The sequence below is a fragment of the Asparagus officinalis genome, chromosome 2, assembly GCF_001876935.1.
Source record: "Asparagus officinalis chromosome 2, Aspof.V1, whole genome shotgun sequence".
In the NCBI taxonomy this organism is placed as follows: domain Eukaryota; kingdom Viridiplantae; phylum Streptophyta; class Magnoliopsida; order Asparagales; family Asparagaceae; genus Asparagus; species Asparagus officinalis.
This window is the reverse complement of record NC_033795.1, coordinates 47,161,718-47,172,950: the sequence shown is the minus strand read 5'-3', so window position 1 is coordinate 47,172,950 and position 11,233 is coordinate 47,161,718. Positions and strand designations below refer to the sequence as shown.

General features: G+C 31.3%; 2 protein-coding genes across 2 annotated transcripts in view; both read right to left on the bottom strand.

Moving 5' to 3' along the window:
• Window positions 3,032-4,224, bottom strand: LOC109831107 (replication protein A 70 kDa DNA-binding subunit B-like). The gene is made up of 4 exons (XM_020398447.1): window positions 4,055-4,224; window positions 3,757-3,911; window positions 3,550-3,667; window positions 3,032-3,465 (listed from the first exon to the last, which is right to left on the bottom strand). Exons 1-4 carry the CDS (start codon window positions 4,097-4,099, stop codon window positions 3,247-3,249), a joined length of 537 nt encoding a protein of 178 aa, XP_020254036.1. The 5' UTR covers window positions 4,100-4,224; the 3' UTR covers window positions 3,032-3,246.
• LOC109831147 overlaps window positions 4,227-11,233 on the bottom strand; it is a 32,960-nt gene continuing 25,953 nt past the window's right edge. Inside the window, exons 3-8 of the mRNA XM_020398485.1 lie at window positions 10,416-10,619; window positions 6,009-6,181; window positions 4,758-5,022; window positions 4,578-4,677; window positions 4,365-4,489; window positions 4,227-4,288 (exon numbers count right to left, since the gene is read on the bottom strand). Coding sequence (XP_020254074.1) covers window positions 4,227-4,288; window positions 4,365-4,489; window positions 4,578-4,677; window positions 4,758-5,022; window positions 6,009-6,181; window positions 10,416-10,619 — 929 coding nt within the window. The remainder of the gene's footprint in view (window positions 4,289-4,364; window positions 4,490-4,577; window positions 4,678-4,757; window positions 5,023-6,008; window positions 6,182-10,415; window positions 10,620-11,233) is intronic.

Genomic DNA, 11,233 nt, shown 5'->3' with positions numbered 1-11,233 from the left:
GACAGCCATGTCGACATAGTTGATCTTGTCTGCTTCATTTTCAGGTAACTCAAACCCAAATTCTTCCTCCAGAGCCATGTCATTTTCTACAGCATCCAAACTGTCAAGGCCAAGGTCATTTTGGAAATGAGCAGTTGGTGTGACCTGTAGAAAACACCAAAATCTATAATTGATAATTTCGCAATACAAAAAAATCCAAAGAGGGCAACAGCTAAACTTGTATGTTTACACTTAAATAATTTGACAACAGACCTCAACGTAATTTTATAACCCACCATTCCACAAAACTAAAGCATTCTCAAACAAGTGTTAGATGCAAAACTAATAAAAATGGACTGTTAAATGCATTAACAAAAGCTCCATTTGTAGACGAAAATTCTTTAACATGTGATTAAGAATCTTCACTTAAATACCCATTTTATGGAAATCTCCATGTTTATTCCAACTCTCATTTGTAAGTAATTAGACAGATCAAATGGTTTAAAAACTTGCTATAGATTTTATTATGGAGAAACACTTACTGGAAAGTTTAGAATTATCATCTAGCCTTCATGTGCTTCTACGCTCTTGACAACGGTGACGGGGCATGCTCCATTGTTAACTACATAGTTGCTAACACTGCCCATAATAACCCTGAAGGAAAGACGAAAGACAGTCTGAGACGATAACATTATTCGATTAGAAAATAATCTTTGATCAACTATAACTACGAATTTGAGAAGATGTTCATGAAGGGATTGGCTTCACTTGATTGCTGCATGCTTAAGCTCGTTTTATTTTATTAGTTAATGAACAGACTCAAACTTGATCAGGCTCACTTACTACATATTCATACTACACCTGTCCTTTGGCACGACAATCTGGTACCTGTATCCTATGATTCCGAAACTTTCATATAATGAACAGAGGCCTTATTGCATTTAAAGAATGATAAGCTGGGAAAGAATCAACTCAAATAGATCTGTAGTGGAGGAACTGGGGGGAAAATGACAACAGATAGTTACTTCCCTGCTCATCTAAAATGTCTAATGCTATCTTTCAGTATCTTCAAATCTACTGCGTCATGATGGCTGGACTAAGCGCATTTGAACATTAAATAAACCAGAGTACCATTATATATTAAGCTAGTAACATTAAATTGCAAATAATCTTGCATTTCATGAAAGAAAAAAACACATTGAGATTGATTATTGTATAGTTAGAGAAAAGCTAGTTGAAGAGAAAATCATTAAGGCTTGACACCACCGTCCTGTGTCTATGCAACACTGTTGGCAACATATAAAAGCTCCAAAGCATCCCCTACCCACATCACACACACAAACAATCCACCAGAACAAATAAAAAACAGTGTCCAACCCCTTCATAGTGGCAATGAAATCAGGTTAAGTTTTAGTTCTATTGCCATAAGGAATGCTAAAGTCTCCACTTTAACTGGAAAAAAGCTCTACATAAAAATTTAGAAGATCTTCAGGTATTATAATTTTCTTGTACTGATATTGAAATCAAATTTAATACCTTAGGACTAATTTCTTAATTTCTTAACTTGCTTCATTAGATATGCAAAGTACTAATTCATTTTCCCAAATATTATGTACATATTATACTTATTTTAAATATTCAAAAATTCCTTGCACTTATTTCCGCTAAAGCTCCTCAAGTCAGACCCTTGCCTTGCAGCTTTGATCCCATTTACACTTTCACAACATTAGATTAAGTTGTTGATTATTAAATACTAACTTGCTACATGCACTTTCCCCATCTTGAAGGTTGCTTCAAATGTCAAAGTCAGTGGTTTTTTCATCAATATTAGATAACAGAATCAGAGTATTAGAGACATAAGAGTAGGTAGTACATGTTTTAAGATTGGTCTTAACATTTAAAATTTTTGTAAATACATCTATTTGATTTCTTATAACTAATTCCCAGTCATCCATCTGGAATTGAGTCATAACTTGTTAACAGAACATAAATGATACAACCACCAACGAAGAGCAATCATGTGTGTAAATTGAACATTTTAACACATAAATGGATAACAAAGAGCAATCATCCAATATAGTACCAATTAAACCGACGAATGTAAAAGGGGAAATTTCTTATAACTAATTCCCAGTCATCCATCTGGAATTGAGTCATAACTTGTTAACAAAACATAAATGATACAACCACCAACGAAGAGCAATCATGTGTGTAAATTGAACATTTTAACACATAAATGGATAACAAAGAGCAATCATCCAATATAGTACCAATTAAACCGACGAATGTAAAAGGGGAAAAGGGCATGAAAATCTCGGGTATACCTGAAAAAATGATGAGGTTGAGGACTCCTGAAGGAACATGCAGCTTTGATAGCCTTGTCACTCACCTTCGCCCCTCGAATGACCTTATATCACATTTCTACAAGAAACGCGATAAAAAACCAACATAATCATCAAATAAACTTTCCGACAAATTCCAAGCATGAAATGAGATTTAACACGCAATTTTATCTTTCTAAACAAGAAAAAGAAAGAAATAGAGTTGACTTACACTTGTAGGTGAAAACATCAAACCATTAGCTGGTCCTCCATGACCGCTAAGAATATCTAATAGATGTCCATTTTTCATTGATCAAACAAAAATCTGAAACTCAAAATAACATGAAACTGTCAAGACAAGACAAAAGAAAATCTTATGAGCATAACTAAAACACACAGTTTAATATATTAAATACCTTCTCTATAGAAAGCTATTGTATCCGCTCAACAGGTTCAGGAAGCTGTGTGTAGTCATCATCTTTCTTGCGAACGACTCATCAACAATATTTTTTGTGCATTATAGATAAGGAAAAATACTTGACATGCAAAATTAAATTAATAAAGTGAACTATTCTATGAATATGTATTTAGATTCACATTAAATTAATAAAGTGAACTATTCTATGAATATGTATTTAGATTCACATAATAGAATGTTAAATTAAAGTAAATAATTGCAATAACAATCAAAGCATGAATATGTATTTAGATTCACATAATAGAATGTTAAATTAAAGTAAATAATTGCAATAACAATCAAAGCATGCAAAAGTTATCAAACAACTATATGAGCATATGAGTATAAATCATAAATTTTCCTAACAAATTAAATTCATCAATTAATAAACTTAAAAGCTTATGAAAAGCACATTTAAAATCCTTTAACCACTTTGTAAATGTAATAAAAATTAAAAATCATTCAAGTTTAAATTTTGTGGGCCCATGATCAATCCTTCTCCACCTTTATCTTCTTTCTTGGTAAATCGAGAAATGAATCATCATCATCAATGTTAATTGTGATGTCTTCTTGGATTTGAATTTCTTGTGCTATTATCTTTCCTTGTGCACGTTCATCCTTTGACTTCTCATCCAACTTTACAAGGAACTTGTATGTCTTTCCGATGTTGAGAACAAACTTTTGAAACAATGAACTCTGATTATTTTTCTGTTATAATGAGAAAAAAATTAAGATCTTATACATGAAATATATTGTTTTATATGTATAAAATATAATAAAGTAAGAAGTTACCTCTTTTATATCATCCATGAATTTTTTAGCATCGCATCCTATCAATGTTTGTGCTGCGTCAAAAAGTGTGACTCTTGCAGTGTCTGTTTCGTCTTCCACGATGATTTTAACAACATATCTACATTTTATATTATCATTGTGCATTAGATGATATTTATATATTTAATTTTTATATTTTTATTTCATGAATAATTGATAGTACTTTACCTTGGTATACTATCTTCATTGTTTTTTTGACAATTTTGACATTTGTCGTAAATAGTTTTGTCTACTTTTTTATTGCAGCCTGTGCATGAGTAGTACCAAGCCTCATGTCTATTTAAGATATTACTTATTTTTCCAATAAAGCAGCCATATTGTGCCTGTAGATTTAAAAAATTTTAGTTAGTTATAATTGTAGTTTACATATAAACATCAATGAAACAATATATATTTATATTAGTTTTTTTTAAAACTGAAGCTCTTGATTAATTAATAATTTATAGTAGGATTTATAGTATCATACCTTTGATGAGTCTTGTGAAGCTTGCAAAATATCAACAATTTTCATTTTCGTTGCATTTTTAAATAGCCTTGACGGAGCACCATTAGTCTTGATCTGGTCTTTTGAAAGAGCCCTGCATATAATTTTAAAAATATTTAAAAGTCAATTTATTAAGTTACCTTTTTTATTTGAATTACTGTATTTCAGGGTTGATACATATTGTAGATGCAATTTGCGAAGTCAAGCACATCTCCCCTGCATATATAATAGTTATAATTAGAATTTGATATTTATTGATAATTAATTTACAACTCCATTTTAAATATATTACCGTTGTACAATGCTATTTTAAAATCTGATAACGCAATTATAGTTGGCTCATGCATATTTCCTTCAATCATTGAACCTTCATTGCCAGCTAAATCTCCGAATAAAGTTACAGATAATGTTATCTCACTGTGTAAGAAAAGTTTAGACAATTTTAGGTTAATATATTATATTTTAAATAAATAATTTATTGTGAAATAAAAGCAAGCGTTTATACTCTTTGTCTACTATAATTATGTCCCGCCTTGTGTCTGCCTTATTATATCTTGTAACGTACTTGATCATAGGCTTGACATTTGCTATCATTGCAAGAACATCTGCACATAAATTTATAATAAGTTGAAAATTCATTTATAAATTTTTAAACTAAAAATAAAAGGTGTTTAGAAATACTTACTTATATTCCTTGTATCCTCGTTGGAAATTGCCTCTTTGATTGAGATAAAGTTGTTCAATATCTTATCAAATTGGAAATTTGCATTTGATTCTTTGATAGAAATGTTCTTAGTCAATGTCAACTCAATTGACTCATGTACATTTCCATAGAGTGGGTTTATTGGTTTGACTTCTCCATTTGAGATGTAAAGAACATGATTCTTCTGATGCATGTGCTTATACATTTCAATAGTTTCTCCAAACATAATACCTTGTATTTTTTTCCCCTGCAAATATTACTAATATTATCTCACAAATAACTAATACATTAACATTCATTTAAGCCTAAGATAAATAAGATAAGTAATAGATGACGTAAGTTATGTATAAATTTAGTTTTATGTGGTAAACTTTAAAAAAACCATTCTCTAGATTTTATTGAAAGGTTTTCATAATTTTCGGGTAAAAAAAAATTCCTTTTTAACTCATCAACTAAACTAACCTTATTTATATAAAGTTACATGTTATTGAAGTAAAAAAAAATTCCTTTTTAACTCATCAACTAAACTAACCTTATTTATATAAAGTTACATGTTATTGAATTAGAATTTGTACTACTTACTAATAAGTCATTTGATCTCAAGTAACAAATTTAATTGTTTATACGGATTAGCTCTTAGTAAAAAATTCCAATAGGTGCTACTTGTATAAACAATTCTACCAAAGTTTTGCAACACTAACTTAGTTAAGGGACTAACATGATAAATTAATTTGCTCAAAATTTAACTTGATTATGCAAGTAAATATTAAATTTATGGTAAATATGCTTATTAAAAATTTAGTTTAATTAATAACTATTTTTTTTGAGTGTGTATACAATGTTGTGTTGATGTCATATTCCAATTATTTGCTTGTTTATATTGTTAGACATACGTATACAATTAATTTACGTAGAAATACGAAGAAAGCATGATATTTGTTGTATAAAATATGCGAAAATCAATTACATGTTGCTTACCTCTTTAATAAATGTAGGAAATTATTTTTTGATCTTATACATAGTAAGGTGAAAATAATTAATATAAGAATAAGCATCAACAATTTTAATTTAATTTATATTTATATTTTATTATTTTTTAAAAAATTGAGAATGCTTTGCATAGATTTAAAGTAACGATTGTTATGTCATGATAAAAAATGATGCATATTGTACTTAAACATTGTATGTATTACTTTATTTAAGAATAAGTATCAACAAATTTTGATACATTACCTCTGAGTCAGCAAAAATTAATTTTAGTATTTTGCCTGATCCTTTGTTGTTCTCATAAGATGACTCAATTGTTCTTAGGATAACAACATGAATCGTCCACTCTCTTTGAAATTTTTTTAGTTGGCGTATTTGGATGTGTGGAATTTGTGCTTCGTTGGTGGATGCCATTGTTCCTGCAAGATTTAGAATAGTTTGTTATATATAAATATAAATAACAACACATCTGAAGTAATAAATAAACTCAAAAGAAAATTAAATGAGACTATTTCTATATCAAAGATGTTACACTAATTATAGTAATTTGAATTTATTAATTAATATATAATAAATTCCTAACCTTTGAAAATGTTATTGGTCATTTGAATTATTCCTCGTGGTCCTTTGGCTGGAGAACTTCCTTGTATACAACATTTTTTGTGTATTGTTCCTCTTCTGAAAATTTTCCATCTGATGTTATTAATACCTTGGTTGTCATCATAGAAGTACCCCGCGATAAAGCAACATATAATTGCCCATGAGAGAACACTGGTTCAGGTAGATAAATACCTACGTTAGGTATTGTTTGCCCTTGGGATTTATTAATTGTCATTGCAAAACATAATCTTATGGGAAATTGTTTGCGTTTGACCTTGAATGGTAATCCTTCATCTTCTGCTGGTGACAATGGTATTCTTGGCAAGAAAACTTCTTTCCCAGCATGTTGGCCCATTGTGATTTTAGCTTGAATTACATTGTAGCTAAAATCTTGACATATCATTCTTGTACCGTTGCACAGTCCATTAGTTGGATCCAAGTTCCTTAGTAAAATAATTGGACAATATTTCTTCAACAGTAGCTTGTGTGGCGGTAGTCCATTAGGGAGCAGAGTGTTCAAAAATTCTTCTTGGTAATGATGATTAGTGTCATCAACTGCTTCATCAAAGCTATAGAATTCTTTTCCTTCTCCTGGAAACCTTTTTATTAGTCTATCATTTAACATGTCAACATATTCATTTTTTGTTGCAAGGATTGCTCTATCTTTCATATAGTCAATAGACTTAAAATTTTCGTCTAAAGATGGAAAAATTGAATTTATGAGAGAATCTTCCGGTAGCTCATCACCTTGATTCTGGATCAACATTGCATTAGGTAGTTTTATGAGATCCTGTGTCACTGTTGGTTCATCTCCATTCCCAATCCTAAGAAGAAATTCACTGAATGTTGTGTCTGATTTTGCTCTCATATTTTTTGAAAGTTGTAGTTTGATCATTTTTCTCCATAAATGTGAGCTTACTAAACTTTCTTTGATAGTTTGTGATCTTGTTGAGCGAGGGACTACTGGTAAAACTTTTCTGAAATCACCACCAAATACGATTACTTTTCCGCCAAATGGTTCATCTTGATCCATTAAATGTTTCAATTGCAACGCGTTTAGCCATAGGAGCCTCGTCCCAAATTATTAGACGTGCTATTCTAAGGAGTTTTGATGTCCCATCTTGCTTTGATATACCACACATAGATGAATCTGTTGTTGGGATTTTGATTTTAAATCTGGAGTGTGCTGTTCTTCCACCAGGCATTATTACAGCTGCGACACCTGATGTCGCTGTAGCAAGAGCTATCATACCTTGCGATCTTACTGTGGCAAGTAGAGCACGATATAAATAAGTCTTCCCAGTTCCTCCTGGACCGTCAATAAAGAAAACTCCACTTTTATTTGCTTCAACTCTTGTTAGTATTGTAGTGTATGCAGTATGTTGTTCATAGTTGAGTTTTGTTGCAGCATTTAGATCATCAGTTGAGATTTGTACATCTAGCTCTTCTTTAATTTCTCTTGGGTATGAACCTTCCTCTGTAATGTTTTTTGCTTGTAAAGGTGGCAAATCAAATTTTTTTAATATCCTTTCCCATACTCTCTAAATAGAAGTTAATATTGAGAAGAGTATCATTTATCACCGAAGATGTAGTAGCATTTGGTTTCCTTGAGAAGTCTTCAGATAATGATTCAAGATATTTATCCCACAAATGATTAACATCTGTAGGCTCACAATGAACCAATATAGTTGCAAACAAACGTCGAAGTGTTGTTGGCATTTGGAAGACGATGGCTTCATCTAAGCACTCTCTTATGCTATCATCAGATTCCAAAAGACCTAATTTCTGAGCTGATTGCTTGAAAGATTTGCAATGAGTACCATTTACCGTCAGTAGATCTTCAAATGATTTTGGACACCTAACATGAGTAAGCAATAGTCGCAAGTAATATTTCTCTCCTTCAATTGGATTAGCCCCATTTATTCGACCTATCACTTATCTCTGTTTTCTTGGACTCCAAGATTTTGATGTTGAATCCCAAACATAACATTCAGGAAATTCCACATATAATAACTCCTTTACATGGTCTTTTTCATGTTTCTTCTTGTTACCTTCTTTAATTTTTTTACACATAGTAAAAAATTCTGTAAGCATCATCTTGGAGACATGGTCCAAGTGAATCAATTTAGATAGGTCTTGATGTTTCCAATAAGAAACATATTGATGATTTGGCATGTGAAGTTGTAAGTTAATCACAGCCGGGAATATCTCATTAAGATGGAATTCATATATTCTCCAAAAAGCTTCTTGAGCTGATACCCATCTTGCACCTTTATATATGTACTTATAAAGGTATTTAACTGCTTTTATGCCTGAGCATATTTCAACATTGATGTGACAGTTATAACGTGTCAGCAAATAGGGATTATAAGGTACCACCCATTGATTATTAAGGATTTTGTTTCGAACCAACATTGTTCTGTTATTTTTGCTCCTTTTATAAATTGGGTAAGCATCTTTCGCCTGTAGTGATCTTGGAGAAAACTCTCTAGGGTAGTGATATTTACACTCTCCATTTTGCATGCAAACATTCGAGAAAACTCTCTAGGGTAGTGATATTTACACTCGCCATTTTGCATGCAAACATTCTTCATATTTAACTCTCCACAAGGGCCATGCATCATATGTTTTTTTACCAGTTCATATAGGATTGGATTTTCATACTGGTTTGGAATTTCTGCTGATACGTACTTATCATAATGATCTGATGAGACGATTTTGTGTTTTCCCATTAGAATAATCAACATGTGTGCATGAGGCAACCCTCTTTTTTGAAACTCGATGACATGAACATGGGCAGCAACTTTTCCAAAGATTTCCTTTTTAAATAGCTGATCTTTCAAGTCTTGCAATTTTCCTCTAAATATCCTTGAGGTTAGATCCGGTCTATCATTATGTGTCTGTCCTGGATGTAGCTCCTCCGTGATTTCTTCCCATTCAGGATTGCATGTCATTGTGATGAAAATATCTGGTTTGCCAAATCGTTGTACTAATGACATTGCATCAAGATATCTACGACGCATATCTCTAGGACCACCAATAAATGATGATGGCAGCACTATTCTTTTTCCGACTTGACATGCTTTTGCTTCTCCAGCAGCTACACTATCGACTATGCCTTGGAATAACTCTGCTCTGATTTCTGATTGTTTCTTTCTAAAATAATCAAGTCTTGTTGTTTCAAGCTTTATGTACATATCAACAGCATATTGATGGAACAACCGGCCTGCCGATGTTAATACAGTAGATTGTCGAGTGTCTCTTATCTGGAACTCCGGAGTGTGAATGGACAACTATTTCTCTCTCATACGGAACATTATCATTATTTCCCTCTACCCAGATAGCTGCAACCTGATCCACTGTTGGCGAGTTGTAAACACGTTGATCTACTGCAGCATCTCTATTTATAATGATCTTGAAGTCTTCAAGAGATGGAAAATCATTTAGTTTCCGCAGAAATTTTGCATATGGGTTTCCTTCTAATATATCCATCAATCTTTTAGTTGTAGTCGTACTCATGTTTGCATTATCTAATATTCCCATTCGATTTTGCAACTCATTCTCCGTATCGTAAAAGTAAAGTTGAAAGTAGGAAGGCTTATTTTCTTCTGGAATAAGAGAGGGGAGATTATGATATATTTGTCCTTGTGCTCTAAATGTGAAAATACCCTTTCTGTTTGATGCAAGTTCTCTATCAAACCTTGCCCCAAATGATGTGAATGAGAAAATGCTATTATACTTTCTGGTTTGTCTTCGAAACTCAATTGCCTCTTGGGTTTGTACCGTATAAAGGGCATATAACTCATCATTAACATTCACATCTGCTAGGTGGATTTCACCATTGTGACAACAGGATGTTGGTGGCTCATGTTCAAACTTTTTTGCTCCACAAAATGAACAAGACTTTGGAGTCCGTAGTTTATGTAATAAAGAACATACTGGTTCATGTGTAATTTGACCTAGAAAAAAATAATAGTTTTTAGTGTTAAATAAATTTAGATATATAAAATCATGTAATTATTTTAATAAAATATAAAATTAATCTATGCAAACCTCCATGCTCATATTCTCGCTGTTGCGCTCCACAAAATAAATCAATCTTACGTTTTCCCTTGCTATTGGTACTACTGCCAGCTAAATCATTTCTTTTCCTCTTTATATTATTATCAATGACCTTCTGAATGTAAGTTCTCTTCTGATCAACATTCAACTGATTATATTTGGTGTTTCTACTCTCATGTATTAGAATGTGGTCTTCTGTTAAAAAATTATAAAATATACTATTAATAAACACAAATACACATAAAGCAATAATAATATATATTTATGTTGAATTCAAACCTTGGTTTGAAGTCATTTGGAAGAAGGTACTCTTATGCAAATGTATAGTGATTATGCAATCCAAGAAGTAGTATGTAAATTTCTACAAGGGAAAAAAAAATTAATGTGTTAAATTATTGATTTATTAAATTAAACATAAGTATAGCAGTGAATATAATTTGAGAGAATAAGTATATTTTATTTGTTGTTCAATAGTACTTAAGGCTTTTTTTTAGAAATTTGGTAAACTATACATGCATCAGTAACCACAAATATCTCATATGCTAAGGTTAATTTTTTTTAAGTCATATAATAATAATAATAATAAATATTTAAGTGTAGAAGAAGATAAATACAAGGAAATAGAGTTATCATCACTATGAACAAATTAAAGAGAAAAGAGAAGAAAATTGTTTAACTAACCTGAATCACCGACAACTTTAGAATTGTTTTAAAAAACAAGGCAAATCCAACCAAGTAGGATATCTGCATTAATATGAAAAAATGTTAAATAATTTAATCTACACGTAATAGTGTATTACAAAACTTAT

Bases quoted from the DNA above. Each gene is read 5' to 3' on its own strand.
- LOC109831107 (XM_020398447.1), bottom strand. From the start codon at position 4,099: ATGAAAATTGTTGATATTTTGCAAGCTTCACAAGACTCATCAAAG. The intron at 3,912-4,054 runs GTATGATACTAT...TTAAATCTACAG, and splicing joins CTTCACAAGACTCATCAAAG to GCACAATATGGCTGCTTTAT. The intron at 3,466-3,549 runs GTAACTTCTTAC...TCATTATAACAG, and splicing joins TCATGGATGATATAAAAGAG to AAAAATAATCAGAGTTCATT.